Raw genomic sequence first — 26,748 nt, forward strand, 5'->3', positions numbered from 1 at the left:
GCCTCGCAACTTATCATACACCTTTCCCTGAGGCAGATGCAGAAAAGTCAGGCGAGGAGGCTACGTCAACGCGGTGATGGCCTGAAGTCTGAGAGTAGCACAGACCTCTCAGAAAGCAGGGGACCCAGCGCCGAGAACATCACGGTGGCAATGGGTCATGTTGATGCCGTCGAAAGGAGATTCTGGGCACGGGAAACAAGCACTGAGTGGTGGGACCGCATAGTGCTGCAGGTCTGGGATGAATCCCAGTGGCTGCGAAACTTTCGCATGCGGAAGGGAACTTTCCTGGAACTTTGTGAGTTGCTGTCCCCTGCCCTGAAGCGCAATGACACCCGGATGCGAGCAGCCCTGACTGTCCAGAAGCGAGTGGCCATAGCCCTGTGGAAGCTTGCAACGCCAGACAGCTACCGGTCAGTCGCGAACCAGTTTGGGGTGGGCAAATCTACCGTGGGGGTTGTTGTGATGCAAGTAGCCAAGGCAATCGTTGATGTACTGCTGCCAAAGGTAGTCACCCTGGGAAACGTGGAGGCGATCATAGATGGCTTCGCAGCGATGGGATTCCCAAACTGCGGTGGGGCCATAGATGGAACTCACATCCCTATCCTGGCACCGGAACACCAGGCCAGCCAGTACATTAACAGAAAGGGCTACTTTTCCATGGTGCTGCAAGCACTGGTGGACCACAGGGGACGTTTTACCAACATCTACGTGGGATGGCCGGGCAAGGTTCATGACGCTCGTGTTTTCAGGAACTCTGGTCTGTTTAGACGGCTGCAGCAAGGTATTTACTTCCCGGACCACAAAATAACTCTTGGGGATGTGGAGATGCCTATAGTCATCCTCGGGGACCCAGCCTACCCGCTAATGCCCTGGCTCATGAAGCCCTATACTGGCGCCCTGGACACTGAAAAAGAACTCTTCAACTACCGGCTGAGCAAGTGCAGAATGGTGGTGGAGTGTGCTTTTGGCCGTCTCAAGGGGAGATGGAGAAGCTTACTGACTCGCTGTGATCTCAGCGAAACCAATATCCCCATTGTTATTGCAGCTTGCTGTGTGCTCCACAATCTCTGTGAGAGCAAGGGGGAGACCTTTATGGCGGGGTGGGAGGTTGAGGAAAATAGCCTGGCTGCTGATTACTCACAGCCAGACAGCCGGGCGATTAGAAGAGACCAGCGGGAAGCGCTGTGCATCCGGGAGGCTTTGAAAGCAAAGTTCCTGAGTGAGCAGGGTAACCTGTGACTTTAAAGTTTGTGTATTGAGAAGCTAAACCTGCCCCCATTTCTTTGCCCAGTTAATGTTGACTATCCTATCCAGTTACATACCCCCTTCACCCCACTTCCAACACACGTTTCAAAATAAAAATAGTTCTACTTTGTTAAAGCACACCGTTTTCTTTAATACTGTATTCGCGGGAATTTTTTAAAACTGGGACGCAGACTGTGGTGCGGAGCGGGTGTACTGTAGTGGCGCGAATGCAGCTTCTAAACTCAAGGATTGACAGGCTCCGCTGCGGTGGGATGGTTGTTTCAACGGAGCCTGTCACCCCTCCTGATAGGGACTGTGTGTATGGGGGGGGGTCTATGTGACTTTGTGGCAGGGGGAGGACGGTTACAGATCCCCTGCTGTGTGGCTCTGTGATCCTGCCTAAGGACCGCCGCTTAAGATCTGTAACTGCCCTCCCCTGCCACAAAGTCACAGAGCAACCCACCCCCCACCACATAACATGAAAACAACCTCCCAGACTAACCAGGGTAACTAGTCACTGCATCACTGCACTATGTATGTGCCCTGCTGCTGTGCCTGCCCCCGACTATATACCCTGCCAAAGGTGACTGTCCTGTCGAATTACCAACCCCCTATCCCCCCCTCCTGCAAAAGAACATGATGGAAACAGTAGTTAACAGAAACGTATTTTTTATTATCAACCAAACATGGAACTGGGAAAGTGAAACTTGGACGGGGGCTTGTGTCAGGCGGGAAGGAAAGAACTTGTCAAATTTTGGGGAATGAGAGCCTTCTGCTGCTCGAGCTCTCTGCAGGGGTGGAGTGAGAGTTAGCAGGGACTCTGCCGCCTCTCCTTCTGTGCACTTTGGGTGAGGGGAGTATGGGACTTGGTGGCGGGGGAGGGCGGTTAGAGATGGACTGCAGCGGGGCTCTGTCCTCCTGCCTCCGTTCCTGCAGAACATCCACAAGGCGCCGGAGCGTGTCCGTTTGCTCCCTCATTAGTCCAAGCAGGGTTTGAGTCGCCTGCTGGTCTTCCTGACGCCACCTCTCCTCCCGATCCATGTTGGCTTGGTGCATTCGGGTCAAGTTCTCCCGCCACTGGGTCTGCTGTGCTGCCTGGGCTCTGGAGCAGGCTATAAGCTCCGAGAACATGTCCTCCCGTGTCCTCTTCTTCTTATGCCTAATCCGCGCTAGCCTCTGGGAGTGTGATGACAGGCTAGGTTGTGAGACAGTCGCAGATGGGGCTGTGGGAATGGGAAAAAGGGAGTGAATTCCTCAGAAAGATAAATGTAGTTGTGAACAAAGAACATAGTCTTTCTCTGTTAACAAGACCATGCACAGCACCTCTCACATGCGCACTCAGCACAAGGTCGAATTCTCGGCCTTCGCATTCAGTGCCTGGGGTCTTCTACAGCACATTTGAGAAGCCTCTCAGGAGAACGGAATTTCTGTTGCAGGCAGACATGGTAAGCCGTAGACTTGTGGCAGCTTAAAACTTTAATATTAGCAATGGCCTCATTTCACATTGAAATCAATGTCGGTCCCTGCTGCCAGCAATTCGGCAAGCAGGAAGTCTGCTCCTGTCCCACACCCTCGCGGCTGTCCCCGGGAACGATCCCTTTCGGCTGCCCCTCTCCCGCCTCCACCGCGTGGCTGCAAACCAGCGGTTACAGTTCTGTAAAGGAACGGCAAAGCAGTCCCAACACTAACATTCCCCTACCTCATTCAAAGCAGGTCATCATGAGCGACATCACCCTCATGAGGATCTCTGACAGCGAGAAAGAGAGAATGCTCCGGGAATGCCTGCAAAGACCAGGGCCGTATGCCGCCATGCTGTGCAGAGCAATGATTCCAGAGTACTTGATAGTCTCGTGGCGTGGCAACGTGTCCTACTACGGAGGACCCAATAAGGCCGCTCTCCCCAAGAACCTAATGCAGCGGATTTCCAATTACCTCCAGGAGAGCTTCCTCGAGATGTCACAGGAGGATTTCTGCTCCATCCCCGGACATATAGACCGCATTTTACTGTAGCTGCTGTAGCAGTGACTAACCAGTAGAGCGGCTTGGGCAGGACAATCATGCAAAACCGGACATTGCTAGATTTTTTTTCAATAGTTGCACTGCCCATGACTGAACCGTTAAGCTAATCAAACTAATCATGAGAAACCCATTTTTTAAATTGTTAATATTCCTGTTCTGTTACAAATAAATGTTTAGATTTTTACAACACTTACTGGCTGATCCTTCCCCAGATTCTGTGTCCGGGGTAACGGCTGGGGAGGGTTGGTAGGGGATCTCTGTAAGGGTGATGAAGAGATCCTGGCTGTCGGGGAAATCAGCGTTGTGAGCGCTGTCGACTGCCTCGTCCTCCTCATCTCCTTCCTCATCTTCCCCGTCCGCTAACATGTCCGAGGATCCAGCCGTGGACACTATCCCATCCTCAGAGTCCACGGTCACTGGTGGGGTAGTGGTGGCGGCCGCACCGAGGATGGAATGCAGTGCCTCGTAGAAACGGGATGTCTGGGGATGGGATCCGGAGCGTCCGTTTGCCTCTTTGGTCTTCTGGTAGCCTTGTCTCAGCTCCTTGATTTTCACGCGGCACTGCGTTACATCCCGGCTGTATCCTCTCTCTGCCATGTCTTTAGAGATCTTCTCGTAGATCTTTGCATTCCGTCTTTTGGATCGCAGCTCGGAAAGCACGGACTCATCGCCCCACACAGCGATGAGATCCAAGACTTCCCGATCAGTCCATGCTGGGGCCCTCTTTCTATTCTGAGATTGCACGGCCATCACTGCTGGAGAGCTCTGCATCGTTGCCAGTGCTGCTGAGCTCGCCACGATGTCCAGACAGGAAATGAGATTCAAACTGGCCAGACAGGAAAAGGAATTCAAATTCAAATTTTCCCGGGGCTTTTCCTGTGTGGCAGTTCAGAGCATCCGAGCTCGTACTGCTGTCCAGAGCGTCAACAGAGTGGTGCACTGTGGGATAGCTCCCGGAGCTATTAGCGTCGATTTCCATCCACACCTAGCGTAATTCGACATGGCCATGTCGAATTTAGCGCTACTCCCCTCGTCGGGGAGGAGTACAGAAGTCGAATTAAAGAGACCTCTATGTCGAACTAAATACCTTTGCGGTGTGGACGGGTGCAGGGTTAATTCGATGTAACGGCGCTAACTTCGACATAAACGCCTAGTGTAGACCAGGCCTTAGTATGAAGGGATAGAGATTTATACAGTGAAATGAGTAAATATAGGGAAAGAAAAATTCCTGTAAATCCTTTGGGGGAGTAATTTTCTCTTGTGTGTGTTTGTTCAGCACCTCGCATAGCAGGAACCCAGTCAGAATATAAATATTTACATATAATAAGTTAAGTAGGAAAAGTCTAAATTTCTTCCAGGACTAACTCCTATACATGATATTGTGTCTGAATAATTACAGAACCTCAGTCACAAACATCTCAGGAATGGAGGTTGTTTGTAACTGAACACAACATATGGTTCTTTCAAAAGTTTACAACTGAACATTGACTTAATACAGCTTTGACACTTTACTCTACAGAAGGAAAATGCTGCTTTTAACCATCTTAATTTAAATCAAACAAGCACAGAAACAGTTTCCCCACCTTGTCAAATCTTTTTTTAAATTCTCCCTTTATATTTTTTATAGTTTACACTTAACACAGTACTGTATTGTATTTGCCTCAGCTTGGCAGGGCTCCCCTTCAGTCTCCAGCCTCAGGAGTGAGCAGAAGGAATCTATCTTCTCAGGTGACTGCAGTCCAACTGAGCTCCACGACCCGCCCTTTATACTCCCTGTCCTGCCTCTTAACTTCTGATGGGAGGGGTGAGCATGGCCTGACTCCACTCACCTGGGTTCAGGGAATGATTCTTCCCCCTCTGGCTAATGGGAGACCACTCACCTCACTACAGTGCCCTAACCCCTGGACTGTAGAATCATTCTCTCCCTTGCTCTCTTTCTCTGGATCAACAGGAGACACTGAGGGAGACCCATGTCACGCTATCTCATAGTTCAATGGTTAGAGCATTCTCCTGAGTAGTGGGAGACCCTTGTTCAAATCCTTTCTTACCCCCTCAGACAGACAGGGGAATTGAACCTGGGTTTCCCACATCTCTGGGGAGTGCTAACCACTAGGCTAAAAATTATAAGGTGAGCTGTGGCACCACCATCTTTCTCTCTTCCAGCCAGATTTTGACTAGGATCCCACTTGGTGGTCTCTGAGTACCGCTACCCAATTGGGATCCAAGGGTGAGATAGGCAGAGGAAAACCTACCTTTCCCCAATTTGTGGATTGCTCTGGGGCTTAGGGGGAGATAGGCACCTGGATGCCTAGAGTGAGGCAGTAGTGCACATGCTGTGAGGCAGAAACATGGAAGCCTGGGGAACTTTTATTACAAAAACTTAGACACTAAGGACTTGTCTACACTGCACCACAGTTTGGACTACAGGGGTGTAAATTACAGCATGCCCCAAAGCGTTGCGCTGTAACTCCCCCCTGTGGACACTGCAGGCACAAACTTAAAGGTTCCTAGTTCACATTAATGTAGTTCTCTTCAACAGGACTACACTAATGTGAACTAGGAACCTTTTTAGTTTGCATATGCAGTATCCATGTGGGGGTGGGTTTTAGTGCAGCACTGTGGAGTAGGCTGGTCTTAACACCCCTATAGACCAAGCTGTGGAGTATTGTAGACATAGCCTAAGTGAGGTTAGACACCTCCAGGGGTTAGAGGGCAGCCAAGTGGGGTTTTGGGGGTGGCTAACCCTAGGGTTTAAGCACCTAAGTATCGTTGTGGATCTGGGCCCAAGGTATCACTGGGTGTAAATAAGGGTTTGCAAACCAGGCCTTTGTGTTCTTAAAAAGACACTTTTAACTTGCAGGCCTGGGGATAATTTTCAAAAGAAATATATAAGCAGGTAAATGTACCATTTTTGTTGTTGGCTTACAGAAGGTGAAATCCTGGCCCCACTCAAGTTAGCGACACAACTCCCATTGACTCCAGTGGGGTCAGGATTTCATCTAGTGTTGCTGTAGCTCCTTCTTTCTTGCTGGTTTCAAACCTCAGATAAAACAATTGAACCAAATACATAAATAGCGGCAGCTTTCAAGCCTGCTTGTCATGTTCAGCTTACCGAGTGAGTGGCAATGAATTTGCAAGCTTTTCCAAGCAGGCCTAGGGAGAGTAGGTCACCAGCCTGAATCTTTGGTGAACAGCTCCCTGGAGTTCCACTCAAAAGCTTTTATCATTGTAGGCAATGCTTGGAATTCATGATTGCTTTTGACTCAATCTCCTGCTTCCTAATCTTTGCTACCTGGCCGATGCCCTCAAACTACCCCAGACTGCACCTAAAACCAAAACCAAATGACCCATCACAGCTGCCCACGCAGCTTCATAAAAAGAAACCATTCAACTTGGGAAAGAGAGAAACTAAACTAAACTAGGTGAACTGAACTACACATAAAAAATTAATCCAAAAATGGTGTAAAATTCTGAAGCAGGAGGAAATGTGATCTTGTGATTAAGGCACCAGACTGGGATGTGGGAGATCTGTGCGCTCTTCCTTGTGCTGTATGACTTTGGGCAAATGTCTCAACTTCTCTGGATCCATCTACATTAGCCAAATGCACTGTTCCATCCAGCTAAGCCTTCCTACCACCATTGTTTCTGCAACGGTTCAATATGTTCACGTCACAGCTCAGTATTTTTTTGTAGAATGGCTGCGATGTATTTTCACGCACAGCGCTTGTTCTCATTCTTGATGCAGCAGAACAACAAAGTACCTAGACCACTGTTTCTTGTACAGCCCTGTCCTCCAGAACAGGTGCATTAAAATATGGTATAGCAATAGGTGAAGATAACCCAGCACAAAATGTTGGTTTTATTATGAGTTTATAACATCTATTTTTTTAATCTCTAAAAATGTCAGTGATGGAGTATCCAGAGGTGGGTGAGGGATGCGGACAGTCATTTTCAGAACCTTTTGGTAATGACAGCCTGTCAAAAAGCTGTACGTAACTTTTTGTGGAAAAAAATCAAACATTAAAATTCTCATTTCATATTTTGAAATTTTTCTTGGGTGCAAAATGGGATGACATCTTCATTAAAATTGTCATGGACAATGTTGTGCTCCCCTCCCCCTTTTTGCAGGACATTCAAATTAGCAATATCTACATTTGCCTTGTCACAATGGACTGAGCCAGTGATTGGAGCTTTTCAGGATGCACGTGTGGATCGTTAGCCAAACTGGAACCACTCTCACTTCACAACTTCAGGATGGCACAATGGTGAAGGGGGGGACAAGAGGCTTCCTCCAGCCTGCTGTCCTTGAGCATTGTGCCCAGACTCTCATTATGATAGGCACTGCCACAGCTGTAGGGGGAGGCTGCTCTTAACTTTGTGTGTGTGCAATTTGATTAAATATTTGATCTTTTTAATATTACTCATTTTTCTAAATGGACTGACAGCTTCCTTCACTGTGTATTTCACACATGGCTGGATAGATAGAATTCCCTTTGGAGACAAGGCCAGGTGGAACCTTGCCATTGACAACAGGATCCAGGCCCTGGCTAAACTTCAGGGATCTCAATCTCTTGTAGAAGCAGCAAAGAAGCCTGAACTCAGGTTCTGGTATTTAGGTAAAAGAGGAAATAATTTTAAAGAACCTGTTCATCAAAGGCATTTATTTGTGATTTTTAACACCTATCCTTTTGTTTCAAGCATGATTTAGGATCTTATACAAGTTTTTAGTATTTACTATTTATTTACTTACCGTACTTTACAGGTTTCAGTTTACCTAATTTGAAGCCCTTGAAACAGATGTAAATAAATTTAGGAGTTTGACAATCCAAGGACAAAAGTCCTAATAAATATATTTAAAGTGCATAATAGGATTTGCTGTCAACTACCCATTCTTAAACTCCTTGCCCTTGGGTGGTTGTTACATTTCTTTCTATAATTTAAAGGAGCTTAAGGAAGCCAAGTAATACCAGACCCTGACTTGTGCATGAATCCATCAGTGGAAGGCTACTGTAATTCACTTCTTTTTAAAGTAAGAATGCAGACTGCAACAAGTTTTGGGACAGAACAGCTGTTTTATAGGGGCAGCTGTGATTTGTATGCCTCTAGGCCTTGAGGTAAGCTAAGCTTTATTGGAGGGAGAGAGAAAGTTCCTTCAGGAGATGAAATCACAAAAAGTGACATATGGTAGATGTCAGATACTTCCATCTATAATTTCCTGATATCAGGCCAATGCAAAAATAAATAAATAAATAAATAAATAAACACAAAAATAGATATAGATCAATCTAGACCCAACCTTTGGCAAACCTACCATAAAGGTCAGATTATCTCATTAAAACAGAGACTAGACTCTGGTCATCCCCAACATCAAAAGATCCCATATTGTTTCATATACACAAGGGATGTAGTCAGCCATACTAAGCTATACTGGATTGTGTGCAATAAAATGTTAGAACAACAGTTGTCAATTGTATATTTATTTAGCTTGAAAGCCCTGTCACAAAAGAAAAGTATTTGGCCTACTTTTCCTCCCAGGCAGTAACCTTTAACATATGAAGTTTGAAGAACAATACAAATCAAACCATGCCAGATGTGTTTTAAGTGCAGTATTGAGTTGCACACCTTTGCCAAAGGCAGATACGACAGCCAGGCTTGTGATTGTGATTTCAGAACAGAATTGATATCAGCTATCATCCCCCTTGCACAGGACAATGGAAAAACAGAAAGTTGAAAAGCCTGCAGAAACTTGGGCCATTCAGGTATAGCGTTAAAACCTGCCAAAGGGATTTGCGGATGATTTATCAGTGCAACACTCCAGCCAAAGCTGGAAAACAGACTTTATTGCCCTGTTAATTTTGATACAAAAACCAGGAAAGGGTTTAAAACCTCATTGTCTACTAAAAAAAAAAAGGCCAGGGGGGCAGAGGCGCGGAGGGGCTGAAATGGTGATAATAGATCTGTGTGGATTATACTACCTAGGTTGAAAACTGAAATATTCTGCAATATATCTAACAATGAAACATCACACGTATGGTTTGACTCAATCTAAAGCAAATCTCACAGTATTTTCGATTAGTTTTTCAGGTGTAAGAGACAGAATTACAATAGCTGTATGGTTTTCTAATATACTGTATTTTCCATTACTCTGAAAATCATATTATATTCATGGAATAATAAAACCCTAGCCCCTCAGAAAGGATCTTGGCCATTTTATAAAAAAAGCAATTTTGTTTCATTCAAATGAACAGGAAACATGTTTCAGTTTTTACTTTGACTAGAGATGAAAAAAGCCAGCAGGTGTTAAATATTGTAATATTTAAAAATGAGTGAAGCAGTATTCTGCGATGCACAAAGTGGAAGGAAAGTACTGAAGGACGTATAACTTCCATGGCAGACTCCTGCTGGCGTCCAGTTTTGGAGAAAGGCACTTTCTTTCTGCAGTAATACCATACACAACCCTGTTAAGAAGAGGACGTGCCTTGGCACAGTAAGCTTTACTGGGAAGAAAAAGGCGTTCAATTTATTGTTGCCCAGTGTTTTCCTTTTCAAAATTTCATTCTATACTTGGGACAATACCACAACACAGACTTGGCAGCATGCAGCAGGTAAATTCGTGTGTACATGCCCGGAGATGCAAATGAGGCATCCCCAAAGTTACTCACCCCCAGCAGGTCATAGCAGTCTTGCCTTTGGGACCATGCAAAACCATCGTTTAGACTGCACACACCACACAGAATTTAAGATACCATACCTATATCCTAGAACTTTCAAATCTCAGTTGATTTCTTTCACCAGTTCAGTGGGTTTGGTCAAATTCTCCGAAGGCAACTTTTGTTGCTCTCTGAGCATTGCAATGTGGAACAGCACCATATTTCAGCAACTTCCCCTGCAAATTCAGATTTTCAAAAGATTCTTAGAATATGCCACATCAACATGTTTTTTGACAAAAGTTGTAGGCAAAACTGATTCTTGCTGGAAACAGAAGCAGTAGCTATGCTGTATGTCAGAGGCGCAAACAGCAATTCTGTGTGATAAATGATAGTTCAGGAAAGACAAATCTCAGTTATAAAAAAAATAAAAACTGATTGTAACTTTAAACTGCAAGGTTAAAGCCAGCACCCTTAATTGCAGTAGCAATTGTGTCTCTGGCAGCTGCAGCAAATTAATGTATTCAGAACCATAAAACGCTAGGCAGCATTTCCATTGGTAATAGAGGATATTCACTTTTGACTACAAATGGAGCAATTGGACAAGGAAGTAACAGCCTGTCACATTTTGATTATTTTAAAGGGGAACATTTAAATTTTCTTTAAGAACAAGGCAAACACCAGCTGGAATAATGTGTGTTTACATGTATAGATTCATTACGTATTAAACCAAATAGGTTAACATTTTCCTCTCCGCCCACCCCAAAAGCAAATAAATTAATAGGCAATTGCTGTGGCCTAAATTGAGTGCTTTTGTACTTAGCTTGATTCCATGCATTTCACAGCAGCCTGAATCTCTACACAGTTACACCAGTTTTATGTTGGTGTAACTCCAGCTGCAGGAATGGGGATTTGAGGCTTGGCACTGTCACTCCCAAGGGAACTATCTGCATCCCAGCATTTGACAGCATGGCTGTGTTAAAGGGATGCCCGCAGCTTGAAATCAAGTAAAAAAGTAGTCAAGTATCAGAGGGATAGCCGTGTTAGTGTGGATCTGTAAAAAGCGACAGAGTCCTGTGGCACCTTATAGACTAACAGACGTATTGGAGCATAAGCTTTCGTGGGTGAATACCCACTTCGTCATGCATCTGACGAAGTGGGTATTCACCCACGAAAGCTTATGCTCCAATACGTCTGTTAGTCTATAAGGTGCCACAGGACTCTTTGTTGCTTTGTAAAAAAGTTGGTTGAGGTACTTCAGTGGCTCAAAGTTTCCCTGCCAATTTTGTGGCTTCAGTCACATTTCCCCACCCCCCTCACCTGTTGTCGCATGAAAGACCCACACAAACAAAGAGGGAAATAGACTGATTATACAGAGAAATTACTACATAAAGTACTGCCAATAGCCTAAAGTAAACTGAAGAAAGCAAAAACATTTCTCTCTCTCTCTCTGAGTGATTGTGGGTGTTACCTGTCACAATACTAGCTACAATATTTTCAGTCAGAGCTGAGAATTTTAAGTTGATTGTGTCTTTGATTTTCTTTGTCCACTGCTCCATGCATCTTGGCCTTCCCAAACGAAGGCAATAACAACCTCAGTAATGGCCCCAATGGCTGTTCTGGATGGCATCCCTTTTGCTGGGCCTGAATGCTACTGTTCAGTTGAGCTGGGGAGAATTTCTTCCAAAATTTTATTTTTTTAATGTTATTTTTCAACAAGACTGACAAACAATGAAAAAAAGAAATTCACCATTTTCTTGTTTTCAACCATTTCTACTGTCCAGTGAATTGAGACTTTACTGGGAACCAATTGCAATGAAACACATTTATGCTGGGCTCTTAGATAGAAACAAATTCTTTGGACAGAGGCAAATTTGAGGGAGCCTTACACACTGATATCAAAACACAGAAATCAGAGTGACTAAGTAGTAACTAAAATATTGTGTCATGGATCCCAAAGCACTTTATCAAGCACCAAAGAAACAACTAAGTCAGTATTTCCAGGAGAGCTGGAGAAAAGTGCATTTTTTATGAGTAGGCCCAGTCCTTCCAAAAAAGAGCTATGGGATCTTTAACATCCATAGAGCAGAGAGAGAACCTTCAAACATCTTTGTACTTGAAATGGTACGTTGGTGTATTTAGACAGTAGGCTCCTTGAGGGCAAGGACTGTCTTTATAGCACCAGGCACTATTGGTATTCAGAATAATTAATCAACAATATAAATGTCATAACGCATTCTTTGTTTACACCTGTAGGAAGGTGGGTTAGGTCCACCCCGCTGGGATTTATTGCATATGCATTGCTATAGCATCTGGGGGCATGAGCCTATGGTTCCAAGGAGAGTATTTAAAACATACGTTTAGATCACTAAGCCACCGATGCAGCCTAATGGTATCAGAATAATCTTTGTTTTTTGGCACAATGAAGAAATTTAGTACAGGTGGCAAAAACAATCATGAAACTATGGTTTTATCTAATATAAGTGAGACAAGGTGGGTCAGGTAATATCTTTATTGGACCAACTTCCGTTGGTGAAAGACACAAGCTTTCGAGCTACACAGATCTCTTTTCAGTGTCATAGCTACTCACAAGATGGAACAGATTGTTTATCATCAATAATAAATACATATTGTGAGAGATCATTCAAGGTGAAGTGGCCAGTTAACACCTTTGCAGTGATAGGACAAAAAAGGGGAGTTAGTGGGTTACAGATTGTTGTAATAAACCATAAATCCAGTGTCTTTATTAAGATCATGATTTTTAGTGTCTAGTAAATTTATGAATTCAAGCTCCCAGGCTCATCTTTTGAAGGGTTTGTGCAGGTTTCCTTTGACAAGAAGGACTGAGAGGACAGATACAGAGTGATCATTTTATGAAAAGTGTTCACCAACAAGTGGTAGGATGTTTTTGTCTTATTTTTCTGGGAGTTCATTTGAGAGCATAATGAGTGATTGTCTTGTTTCGCCCACATACTTGTCATTGGAGCATTTGATGCACTGGATAAGGTACACTACACGTTATGATAGGCATGTGTAGGACCCATGGATATTGAAAGGTGTATTGGGGGGGTGGTGGTATTGATCATTGCAGTAGTGGAGATATGTCTGTTGGTTCTGCATCTGTTATGGCAGGGTCTGATGACACTGAGTTGGTGGGTCCTGGCCTGTTCTACTTTGTATTTAGCTGTTAGTACCCTTCTCAGACCTGAAGAAGGGCTCTGTGCAGCTTGAAAGCTTTAGTGGAACAACATAAGTTGGTCCATTAAAATATATTACCTCACCACCTTGTCTCTTTAATATCCTGGGACAAATATGGCTACAACAACAACAACATATAATATAAATACCAGACTTCACCCAGTCCACAAGAGATGAGCTGTTATGCAAAGAAAATTAGAGGGACCTTCAAACAGCTGGATGGACAGTAGAGTAGGTATTAACTGAAGTATTCTCTTTTGGAAGATAGTTTGAAAGCCTAATACTGAACTGATGGCTATCGCTTGCTCTCTATTAATAGTAAAATCTGAATTAAAAAGTTTAATAATATCTCAAATAGTAAACAGCTGGCAAAATTTTAAACTAGAAGGCAGCAAAACAAGCACCATGAAGCACAATAAAATTGCACTAGGCAATTAGGTTAAAGTATTAGCATAAATTATGCTGTGATATTTAAACCCAATATAACTGAGCAAGATAGGTCTTCAGTCAGTCCACCAAGGTTTATAATGGAAAACATCAAAAGATCTTTTCCTGACAGAGATGCAGGTAAACAAATCATAGAGTTAATCAATACATCTCTTTCAACCCTAGTCTTCTATGATTCAATTTTATTTAAAACTGGGGAGTAGTTACAAGACTTACTCCCCAAAGACTGCACCCTCTAGTGGCCTGTTTTACAACAGATAATAATACAATTATGTTATTAAAAAGCTTTCACATTAAAAATCATACACCATAATATAGCACAGAAACAAAATTCGGTTTTATTTATTCTGTAAAAAAATGAACAGTTCTGAATATCAAACCCAATCTTACTCCATGATCTTCCAGGAATTAGGAAGGCTAGAAGCTTGGGGTTGCTGAACACTACCTCTTGCTGACTGATAAGTGGTATTAACTAAACTTTAAAGGAAACTCAGCTATCTTGCTTGACGATAACTGGCAAATGAGGTATACAGAGTGGAGGTGTATGGGGAAGACAATAGTTTTTAAAGAAATGAACAATGTATAAAGATATATACTTTTTTCCTTCTTCAGTATTTTGTGTTTCTATTTCCCCCCAAACTTGAAACAATTTTTTAGGAGTGTACAATCCTACATCACCTCAAAATAGGGGGTCCTTTGCAGCATTACAATCCTGCTCAGCATCTCAAGTCTTTGGCCTGTGAAAAACATTGTCAAGATCAGCTTTGTGGTTTCATGAAGTCCTTATTTTCCACGCAGGCTTATTTGAAAATAAAACTATAGTTTTAATCTGGATTCTCTGGCTTGCAAAGTCCTGCTTACTAGTTCGACTCTTTCTTTTAGTAAGATGGCTTCTTCAGCGCTTTTGTGTGCTTGTATGTTCTTCAGGAAAAAGTGGGAAAGGAAAAGCTTCAAACCTTCACGCAACATTCCTAATTTTGGGTTGTCAGTTAACCTGAAAAAGACCGACACACAAATCAGAAATAATTCCGGTTTCCTACTTTCCAACTGAACAATGTTATTAATTTTCTTTTGCTATGCTGTCAGGTTTTGAGAAAAATCGAACTGAAAATTTATCAAGAAAAGCCCAACTTTTTTTTAAAAAAATTTAATATTAACAAGTGCAGGCCTACACTGGTTTGGCAAACAGTTGAACATACTTCACATGCAATCTATTTCTCAAAAGGTAGTTTGTAATTTTAAAGTATTTTTTAAGAGACTTGACTTAAAATATTAGTTAGGGCATAGTCAAAAATGTTTGCCACATGTTGCTTACCTCCTGCATCTTTTAATGGATGGAATAAAATTTGAAAGACAGTACATGGCAATACAGACTTTCCACTTTATGTGTAGTTCTACAAATGTAAACATTATCTTTTACTACTTTAGTATTTTTGGCAGATCTAATTCCACAGAATATACACTATTATCTCTTCCATTATTAAATATTTATATGGCACCATTTCCATGGCTCTTTAGAAACAAACTAAAAAAGCAAGGTTCCTTCCTGGAATAGCTTACAAACTAAGGCCCTGACTGCAGTACAAATACACAACATGTCAGGAGACCAGATTACCTGTGACCCTTATTCAGCACTGTTCCAATATGTAGAGTGGATGAGATCTTAAAAGCATTCCGACTGTAACCAAACTAATGTCATAGTCACTTATACACAGCCGTCTATTGTGGGTATAGAATCAGGTCTAAATTTTAGCCACTTCAGTGCGATTAAGACATTTCATCTGATTACCTCTAAAAGGCGTTCAGTTAATAACCCTTACCCCTTTAATATGAAGAATAGAGATTTCTAGATAAGATGCTGCAATGCTAAAGAGAGTTAACTTCCCCCTGATTAATTCCATTATTTCCTTTCTGCAACAGGGAAATGTTGTAGCAAGAATAACTCTGCCATGTGACTGAATTCTAGTTCCAGACATAGGGTAAAGATTTTTGGGGTGGCTGGTATGTCAGCTTTGTGCATTAACAGTTTTATTGTTCTTGCTTGATAGTGATAGTTGATGTATTGAGTATTTCAAAATTTGTATTAATGTTGTGTGTAAAATTCCATAATATATTTATACTGCAGTAGCACCTACAGACCACAATTAAAACCAGGGCATCATTGTGCCAGGTGCTGTATGAACATATCAGAAGAGATGGACTTTTCGCAAAAAAGCTTGCACTGTAAGAAGTGAAGCGTCAAGGGCTTGGGGTAAGCAATGGATAATTAAAATAAATACAATAAGCAAATCCCCTTTGTGTGTCCAATCACTGCTCACCACATGTTCTCTGGGAAGATCAATGATCACCTACCTTCCAAAAATGCTGGTAAGTTCTTCCAAGTCTGTTTTTATTAATAGTATATATAACACTTGCCGCAAGAAGTGGACTTTGGGTTTATCCAGTTCACTGAATTCAATTACCTAGTTAACAAGACAGCAAATGTTAGACTTAACACTGAAAACCTCTTAAAAATATCTTAAACTAATTAACATACTTAAGATGCTTTATTAGGTCTCATTTATTCAGTAACTTATTATTATGCTTGTTGCGATGCCATCCAGGACCAGAGATAAAAAATAAACCAATCATAAATTAAAAAAATATGCCTTGCATAATTTGAGAGTTTAGAGATGAAAAACTAAGAATAATCATGGTAGTTCAATCCAAAACACCTACTGACCTCACATAGATATTGAACAAGAGTGGCAACAGAACAGAATCTTGTGGAATCTGGTGTGAGTGCGCATGCTGATTGCATGAGCAATCATCCAACACTGCCTTCTAAAACCTTGCAGGAAGGACTGAAGCCACTGAAGAACAACCTGGTCACCTCTACCTGATATACTAAGGCAACCAGATACCCAGGAGATAAATACTTTGAAGGTACCTCAGACAGAGTGGACCCAAAGGTGAATCCAAAACACACTTAATGCACAACAATATTTTTAAACAATATATTTATTTACAAACATTACAATACTTATCACTGCAATATCTGAGTGCCCCCAAAGGCTGCTGGCAGATGCACTAAAAATCAGCATAGGCACCTGTGATGTTGCACTCCATGTGATTTTATGAAAATATGCTAATGAGCGTGAATATAATGTAACTGGAATAGGCTTGATGCAAAAGGTCTCTTGTAAGGTATCATTACAAAGCTTATAATCTACTGAGTGTGTTCATCCTATTTGTATGAATGTATCATTCTTGTGTCTGAAACTAGAAATATGAAATATAACTCTGAGGTCCGATTGTTATTATGCAAAGTGTGGGCCATTAATGGCGGTTTAGAATCTTGATGGCTCCCATTAACCAGGATAATTGACTGTAGATGGCTCTGTTTACTTGCAAGCCTTCCTGTGAGTCAGGCCAGGAAGAATGAAGGCTTGGGGGCTCATAGGACATGTGACCATGTCACCTGGTACTGGAATCCATCTTAAACCTGGTGCTTTTCCATTTAGAAGGAGGGGTGGGACCCAAAGAGACAAAAGATTCCTGCCTTGTGCCAAAAGTATATAAGGGGGTGGAATAGAACAAAGGGGGCTGCAGTCATGGGAAATCCTCTAGCTACCACCTGAGCTGGAGCTAACAAGAACTGTACCAGGGGAAAGGATTGGGCCCAGACTAGAAAGGAGTCTAGTCTGTGAAAGAAGCTTATTGGAACATCTCTGAGGGTGAGATTTTATCTGTAATCAGTTTCTTAAAGTATTAGGCTTAGACTTGTGTGTTTAGTTTTATTTTGCTTGGTAACTTACTTTGTTCTGTCTGTTATTACTTGCCCGGGTCCTGGCCACCGTCCGGGGGGCTCTGCATTTTTATTTAATTTTAAATGAAGCTTCTTAAACATTTTAAAAACCTTATTTACTTTACATACAACAATAGTTTAGTTATATATTATAGACTTCTACAAAGAGACCTTCTAAAAATGTTAAAATGTATTACTGGCACGTGAAACCTTAAATTAGAGTGAATAAATGAAGACTCGGCACAGCACTTCTGAAAGGTTGCCAACCCCTGGGCATACCCAGACTTCAGACTGAATGAATTAGGATCTTAGGGCTCATCTACACAAAAGTTGGACTTCTTTATCTATATTGATACAGTTAAAGTGGTACAACTCCCTTAGTGTGGATGCTGTTATACCAGTATAAAAGCTGCTTTTTTCAATAGAGCTTGTTCCCGTAAGAGAAGTGGAATAAGGGCTTGTCTACACTGGCACTTTACACCGCTGCAACTTTCTCGCTCAGCGGTGTGAAAAAGCACCCCTGAGTGCTGCAATGTGCCAGTATAGACAGTGCACCAGTGCTGATAGTTATTGCCCTTGTGGAGGTGGGGTTTTTTTAAGCACTGGGAGAGCTCTCTCCCAGCGCTATGCTGCGACTACTAACATTACTAGTGAAGACATGCACTATGTTATACCAGTTTAAGGCATCTTTATACCAGTAAAACTGCAACCATGCTAGGGGTTGTACTGGTATAGCTTTCAGAAAAATTATCACTCCCCTGCCCCCAGCTGACAGTCACACCACTACAAAAGCTGTGTGTAGGCCAGGCTGATGAAATCAGTGGAACCCAGGTTGCACCTACAGCCTTCCTCAAAACACGAAGGTTTGAGATAAGGAAGTAATAATCAAGATCATTAGTATCAGGTGATGGTTTTTTGAGCAAGGTCTTAACCACTGATTAAATGGCTTGGCATCTTGCCCTCCCAAAAGGAAAGCAATAACAATCCTTATCAGTAATGGCCCCAAACTTCACTGCTGGCTTTCAGCAGCTATAAAGAGCATGCGTGTGTCTGGTAGGGATTAACCAGCAACTCCACCAGGACATTCAATACATGAAAAAGGGTGAAATTCCACCAGTAAAGACAGGATGAGATTGGGGGGAAAAAGTGTATTTCCTTAAACTCAAATTCTCTTTTAAAAAAGGAACAATTAATAATTTACTGTTGTCTGCAATAGCCCAAATTCTGACAAAGAGTCCTGTGGCACCTTATAGACTAACAGACGTACTGGAGCATAAGCTTTCGTGGGTGAATACCCGTGGGTATTCACCCACAAAAGCTTATGCTCCAGTACGTCTGTTAGTCTATAAGGTGCCACAGGACTCTGTCGCTTTTTACAGATCCAGACTAACACGGCTCCCCCTCTGATACTTGAGCCCAAATTCTGTTTCTCTTCTGGATAGCCATCTTAAGTACTTCTGTGACTTCCATTACCAGGGTATCTGAGCGCCTCACAGTCTTTTTTAATTAACTTAACCTTACAACACCTCTGTGAGGCAGGGAAGTGATACTATCCACATTGTACAGATGGGAACTGTAGGATAGAGAGATTAAGTGACTTATCCAGGGTTACACAGGAAATCTGTGGCAGGTCAGGGAATTTCACCTGGGTGTTGCAAGTCCCAGACTAGCACCCTAACCACTGGGCCACAGTTCTTTTAAAAATAAATAAATAAAAAGTAAATTAATTGAATCTGTTTGGCCATTAGAACCACTTGTATGAAACTAAATCAGATCCCTACATTTGGGGCAGTTTTAGAAAACAGGCAAGTAAAGTTCACCTTAGCTAGGAAGTTTGGAATAATTTGTTTCAAAACTAAATAACCAGCTGTAATACAGATTAGATACAAGGAACACACACACACACACACACATTTACCATAAAACTAACAAATGAGGTGGAAGTGCACAAATATTTTAATAGAGACTATGCTGACCTTGAAGACTGATAGGGAGAGAGATTTTGTCTTCAGCAAGTGGGCCAACAGAGAAACCAGGTTGGAGAAAGTAGTGGTTGACAGGTTTCCCAAATCTCGGATTTTGTCCCATATACTGAACTGGAATGTCATCTAGGTGTCAGAAAAAAAACAAATACAAAATAAAAATTGAAGTCCAAGTCAAATAATTAATATGTAACATCACAACAGGCTCTCAAAGCCATCTTGGCACCTTTTCCATTCAGCTACTAAGTACAAAACACATTATTACGCTTATTTAATAAGGTTGTTTGATCATTTGCAAAGCACTGGAAGCCAAAATGAGAGAGATGTTACTTACCTTGTATAGTAACTGGAGTACTTTGAGATGTGTATCCTTCTGGGTCCTCTACTGGGGGTGCGCACTTGCCTTCCATTGGAGATTTTCGGCAGCAGCGCCCTCTCAGTTTGCACATGCACCCTATGCATTCTCATGCTTCACACCAAGGATATATAGGGCTACATGGGCAAACTGCCCTCAATTCCTTCTGCACCTCAAAGCCCCAAGAAGATCAGATGGAGGGTGGGTTGTGGAGCACTGACAGGGACAAACATCTTGAAGAACTCCAGTTATTGTACAAGGAAGTAACCTCTCATTTTTCTTTGAGTAGTGTCCCTACGGGTGCTCTTTGTGAGGTGACTCATTAGCAGTACCCCTAAAGGAGGTGGGGGCTTCAAAACTCAGTCTAAGGCTGTGTGTAGGACTGCAGAGCCAAAGGGAGCACCTGCCCAGGAAGGCTTAGTGTCTGGAGAAAGTGTGAATCAAAGCCCATGTATTAGCCTTGCTTTTTTCCATTAACAGACATCCTTTAACAGGACCAGACACAGTACGATCTCATGGAAGGGGCAGGGTACATTAGTCACATAACAGGAGAGTATGCAACCAGAAACCCACTTAGAAAGCCTTTGGATAGTCACTGGAACCTCTTTAGTTCTGTCCACCATGAAAACAACCAATCTCAGGGAGGTCACAGAAGTCTAGTCCTGTCCTGATAATAATCCAACGCTCTCCTGATAGCTAAGTTACGAAGGACAGCTTCCTGTTTTGACTGATGAGGCTTGGGGTAGAATACCAGGAGATAAATAATAGATTGATATGAAAATCTGAAGTAACCTTGGATAAAAAAGGTGGAGGTGGTTGAAGAGAAAAATTTTATCTTTGAAAAAGACAGCATAAGGAGAGTCAGCCATTATAGCTCCCAGTTCTGCAACCCTTCAGGCAGAGGTAATAGTCACTAGGAATGCAGTTTTCATGGAGAGGCTCATAAGTGAGCAAGTTAACAGTTAAAAGGGTGGCTTCTTCAAAGCTCTGAGAACTAAATTGAAAGTCCCAAGTGGGAATAGGGTGTCTAACATTAGGGAAGAGGTTTTACAGACCCTTTATATATCTCAACGTTACAAGGGGAGCAAATACTTATAAACCTTTTAGTGGAGAAGGGAATGCTGTGATGGCAGCTTGGTGAACTTTAACGGAACTGTGCTTTCTTCAAAGTAAGTAAGTATTCTAACACCTCGGAGATGGGAAGAGTCAATAGGAGACAAACTATGGTGAGTATGCTAGTAGTAAAACCTTTTCCATTTCTGAAGACAAGTCTTTCTGGTAGAATCTTTTCTACCGTTCAGCAGAACCTCCTGAACGGCTGTGGAGCAAGATTTTTCTAGCATGAGAACCATCAGGTGCTAGGCCTTGAGCTGCAATGTATTCAGATTGGACTAAGGACATTCCCGGAGTCCTGTGTGAGAAGACTGGGTGTCAGTGGAAGATTAATGGCCAGTCAAAAGGAAAGATTTGCCAGGTTAGTGCAATCAAGATGACCGTGGCTTTGTCCTACTTGACTTTGTTTAGGACCCTGTGGATCAGCGAGTGTGGGGGAAATATGTATAGGAGATTCTTCGCCCAGGAGATGAGAAAAGCATTCCACCAGAGAAGTGGCAACCCAAGCCTACCATTGAACAGATATGTGTGCATTTCCAATCAGCTGTGGTGACAAAAAGATCTGTTTTTGGATATCCCCATGTTAAAAATTGTTTGAGTGCAGATTTGTTTAATTCTCACTCATGATTTTGAGCGAAGCGCCCGCTGAAGCGGTTGGCTATGGTGTTTTGGAGACTGGGTAGGTAGACTGCTGAAATCAGGATACCATGGGCTATGCACCAGTCATGGCCTCTGCAGAGAGGGAAAGGACTCTCGCTACCTCTTGCCAATTTATATAATACATACTGGCCTTATTTTCTGTTGTTATGTGAAATGATTGTCCTTGAATCATGGATAGGAAGTGCAGACAGGCATGTCTGACAGCTCTGTGTTCCAGAACATTGATGTGTAAGGTGGACTCTTGGACAGACCATCTGCCCTGGAAATTTTGGTCCTGAAGATGAGCTCCCCATCTGAGGAGGGACATGTCAGAAACTAAAATGTGAGTGGGTAGAGGGTGGTTGAAGGGGACCCCTGAGAATATGCTTTGACTGGATTCTTTCACCATTCGAGGGAAACTGGAATATGACGGGGATAAAAAGCAGTTTGTTTAGACTGTCCCTGTCGGGTGTATAAACTGACCTGAACCAGGCTTGGAAGCAATGGAGGTACAGCTGAGCATGAAGCATGAGAAAGGGTACACTCTGCCATGTGCCCAAGAAGTTGCAGGCATGATCTGGCAGTGACTTGAGGACTGATCTGAACTTGCCCAATCAGATGTGACAGTGCAAGAAACCTCTGGCAGATAACCTCTGGCTGTGGTGGCATCTAGAATGGCCCCTAAAAACTCTATCCTTTGTGCAGGTAGGAAAACATGAGGGAGGACAACACGAATGTGAGCTGGAAACTGAGACTGACCATTCTTAATTAGACACTGGTGTAAGAATGTCCCTTGAGGAGCCAGTCATTGAGGTAAAGGAAAACAATTAACTTCCCCTGATGAAGTTATGCAACTGCCACAACTTTTGTGAACACTCTGGGAACAGTGGCTAACTCAAAGGGAAGGACCCAATAATTGGTAATGGTCCTGCCCCACCAAGAAGAATAGAAATTTCTTGTGAGAAGGGTGTACTGGGATATGAAAATACACATCCTGAAGGTCAAGGGTTGTAAAGTAGTAGATCTAGAGGAAGAACAATGTCACTATCTTGAATTTCTGTACCTTGACGAAGGTATTCAGCATCCATAGATCTAGAATTGGTCTCCATCCACCCTTATTTTTTGAGAACCAAAAAGTATTTGGAATAAAGCCCTCTTGTGTTAAGTGGGAACCAGATCCACTGCTCCGAAATGGAAAACCTCTTGTTTCAGAACAGATTCATCAGATGGAGTAGAACTGAATGGAGTACATCAAAATTATAACCTCCAAGGCACATCTTTTGGAGATAATCTGCATGCATGAGGTGTGAATATGGGAGAGAGGATCACCAAAAGGTAAAAAATTGAGTGAAGTAAGATGGTGCAGCAGCAGGTCTGGATCAGAGGAATGTTCATGGCTGTCAACTGAAGAGTCAAAAGGAACGTTTGGCCATCGTCAGCTGCTGATCAAAGTTGCTGTAGTAGTTGAAAATTTTCCTTTTTGAAATGTGGGTTTTTTTCTAGGTGGCTCTGGTGGTCTGTGGAAAATGGAGAATTGGGAAGGGCATGATCTCTCTGCCATCTGAGATTGACTAAACCTCTTTTTATTCGCAGGCGTATATATGCCCCACGAGTGAAGGATCACTCTGGAGTCCTTCAAAGCATGCAGCAAATCATACATAGTGTCATTGAATAACTTTAGACCACCAAAAGCGAGGTCCTCTACTGTGCTCTGGACTTCAGTCCTCAGGATTTCCCTGTGAAGCCATGATGCCCTGTGTCACGGATCCACAGGATCTGTGCTATGTCCAAGCTTTTAAATAGTCCTGTGCCAGATGCCCAAGGGGTCCCATTCTTCCTTACAGGTAGACCACCCAGCCTCAATGCATCCAAGACTTAGCCTCTGGGATCCAGCACACCTGCTTCACACTGTAAGCTCTGCCCAGCAAGTCCACCTGAGATAAATTCCTATGTCTAAGACTTTTACACTCTTCAGGGATCTATGCACCTCAGCAAGTATTTGCAGTGACACCAGGGAGCCTTTTCAAAAACAGAGAGGGATTTATTAGCCAATTGAACAGAGACTATAGAGAAGATCTTATATTAGCATAGAACAGTGGTTCTCAATTAGCGGCCCAATTAGCACACAGCTGCAGCCTAGTTGTGTGCTTTAAAAAAAAAAAATTCAAAATGTGCAGCTCTGGTCTGGCAGGGGGTGGGGCTGGGGCTGGCTAAGGGAGAGACAGCGTGTGATAGCCCTGCTGGAGTGCTTCTGCCAGCAAGGGGCTGGTGAGTGCCACAGGGGGGCAAGGTGCGGGAGAGGGTGTCTCTGGGGAGGTTTGGGGGGCTCTATGCAGTGAGGAGCACTGGGCAGCATAGGCACAGGATTAGGGGTTTGCATGGGTGCTGCAGCACCCCCATATTTTATGTGGGGCTCTGCTCCTGGCCCCATGCCTGGGGTCCCGGCTGCCTGGCCCTGCACCCACGGCTCTGCTCCTGGCTCTGCTCTGTGGAGAGGTCTGGGCATAGGGGACCGTGGGAGGGATTTTTTTTTGAGGGGGCGGGGGTGCTGGAGTTCTCAACCTCTGATCCACATAACACATTGTGGGCCACATAAATAGGTTGAGAATCACTGGCACAGAAAAACAAAGATTAATACATACTTCATTCTGGCCAAGCCAGTGTTCCACCCAGCCAAGCTGCCATGGAATCATTTTCTGCCTCTGGCTCTCCATTTCTGTCATCAGTCCCAGGTGAGAGCTGCTGATTCACTACCATAAGCCAACTTTTATTCTAGTATCCTGACACCTTTTGGTCCACTGATCTTGAGCTGGGGCCTTTGCTCGGCTTCCCTGCTGAGAGGTGGGGGAGGGGGGGGAATCTCCTTCCTCTTGATTATTGGTTGCTAGGTGTGAATGTCCTGGCCCCTGGGGTTCCCACTGTCTTTCAGAATTCTCCATTGATATGGGTCAATTTCTGCCAGTCCTTTTAACAACCCATGCATGCCACCCCAGACAGTTACAGAACACAACACCTCATGTCTCTTGCTCTGCCCCAAGAGTAGATTTAACTCTTCTGCAACCACTAGGTAACAATGCAAAGTATAGCGGGAAACTGAGGCACAGCAAATCATAATCTTAATAGTATTACAAAAATGCATCACTTTGTCACATCCTGTACATGACTACAGTTGTAGCAATGGAATGAGCTGCCCTATCAGCTGAATCTTGAGAAGTTTGCTGGGTTGTTCTAGCCAAGAACTGCCCTTCTGCAATGATGGCTTGAAATGGTTCTTTGTGCTTTTGCGGTAGATGTTCAATAAAAGAGCTAAACTTCATATAATTAATGTGACTGTATTTTTTCAGAATCTCCTGACAGTTAGTAGTTGGGAATTGTAGGGTAACAGAAGAGTAACTCTTCATCCCCAAAAGCTCCAAGTGCTTGTGGTCCTTGTCAAGGGATGTAGGCTTCGAATGATGTTGTCTATGATGCTCATTTACTCTAGTCATGGACGCAAAATTTGGTGTGGGGTGGGAAAATAAAAACCTCAGAGCCCCTAGTTGGGACATAACACTTTTTATCTGGTCTTTTTGCTGGGGGGTGGGGAGGAGGGCAGTAGTAGGAGTCTGCCAAACTCTAATAGTCCTTCATTTATAGGAAGGGCAGCCTATGCTGATGATGGTGTGTGCACGATGTCAAGCAATTGGTGCTGTGTCTCCTGCACTTCTTCTAATTGGGTCTGAAGGGGGTCTGTCACCCTCTTCATCAGATCTTGAAACTCAACGGTGCAGGTTCCAGATAGTCAACATAGGCAGATGGTCAGCAGAGCCCTGCACATAAATCTGGGAGCCTGAAGAACTCTCTTCTTCATTGCCTGGTGGAGGGGCAGATGGTGATTGAGTTTCAGAAGTTTAAGCCTAACAAAGAGAAGGTTAAGGGATGACTTGATTACAGTCTATACGTGTCTTCATGGGGAACAAATAAAATGGGCTCTTCAATCAAACTGAGAAAGGTATAACATGATCCAATTGGTGGAAGCTGAAACTAGACAGATTCAGACTGCACATAAGGTGTAACTTTTTAACAGTGAGAGTAATTAATTATTGGAACAACTTACCAAAGCTTGTGGTGGATTCTCCATCACTGACCATTTTTTAAATCAAGATAGGATGTTTTTTTCTAAAAGAAATGCTCTAGAAATTATTTTGGAGATATTCTCTGGCCTGTGCTATACAAAGGTCAGACTAGATGATCAGAATGGTCCCTTCTGACCTTGGAATCTACAAAGGAGTAACTGGCCATCTTTCAGAACACGTTGGTACCGGCAAAAGGTAGGGTACCACAGATAATACTGGTTGTGGTACTGAGAATCCCAAACTCAACAGAGGAGACTCATGCTCCTTGGAAATGAGCAGATTCTTTGTGAACCTGAACTCTTGCAGTACCAAGTGAGGTTACATGGAGACCTGGTGAGACCCAGTCATAGAGGTGTAAGGTTCTGAGGGTTGTACTTACTGTTCTGGTACTTGCTCAGCTGATGATCTAGATTCAGATTCACTTGCAGATCTGTCCCTTACGGTCCTGAGAATGAGCAAGCCACAGAAGCTGACGGCGCATGTGTGTGTGGTGAGGTGTTCTGAGCCCAGATCTGCTGCAGGACAAACACAGCGCTCTATCATAAGGAGCTGGAGCTTTTTCCTCTGTGTTTCTTCGAGCAGCTCTTGAAGCTAGTGCAAATTTTGCACTTAGATGGTATATGTGTATTCCTGAGGCAGCACAAATGGCCATCACTCGGGAGGGTTCCCAGCAAGTTGGGCAATGTTTTGAAGCCTGGGGATCTAGACATATCCCACAAAGGAAAGAGAGGATTCCTAAGGAAGGACCTTGCTGAGGACGAGGGGGAGGCATACCCCCCTCAAAAAAACAGGAACAAGTAAAATAACTAAAGAATAATAAAATAAAGTAACCAGAGATCTAAAATTGACCAGAAAAGTAGAAGCTGCACTTAGGTAGGCACAACAAATTGCTCCATCTCAGGGCAGGTCTTCACTACGGGAGGGGGAGGGGGGGGTCGATTTAAGATACGCAAATTCGACGTATCGGAGCCGACTTACCCGGCTGTGAGGACGGCGGCAAAATCGACCTCCGCAGCTCCCCATCGACAGCGCTTACTCCTACCTCCGCTGGTGGAGTAAGCGCTTTGATTCGGGGATCGATTGTCATGTCCCGACGAAACGTGATAATTCGATCCCCGAGAGATTGATTTCTACCTGCCGATTCAGGAGGGTAGTGTAGACCTAGCCTCAGGCTGAAGCAGTTGAAAAAGAATTGAAGACA

At 43.3% G+C, this 26,748-nt stretch overlaps 1 protein-coding gene across 1 annotated transcript in view; it reads right to left on the reverse strand.

Annotated features, from left to right (window-relative positions):
• Positions 1-13,871: 13,871 nt before the first annotated feature.
• The window catches only part of NOM1 (nucleolar protein with MIF4G domain 1), a 31,014-nt gene continuing 18,137 nt past the window's right edge, over positions 13,872-26,748 (reverse strand). The window contains exons 9-11 of the mRNA XM_054021111.1: positions 19,320-19,451; positions 15,909-16,018; positions 13,872-14,550 (exon numbers count right to left, since the gene is read on the reverse strand). Coding sequence (XP_053877086.1) covers positions 14,373-14,550; positions 15,909-16,018; positions 19,320-19,451 — 420 coding nt within the window. The 3' untranslated portion in view covers positions 13,872-14,372. The remainder of the gene's footprint in view (positions 14,551-15,908; positions 16,019-19,319; positions 19,452-26,748) is intronic.

Source organism: Malaclemys terrapin, chromosome 2 (assembly GCF_027887155.1).
Source record: "Malaclemys terrapin pileata isolate rMalTer1 chromosome 2, rMalTer1.hap1, whole genome shotgun sequence".
Lineage (NCBI taxonomy): Eukaryota > Metazoa > Chordata > Testudines > Emydidae > Malaclemys > Malaclemys terrapin.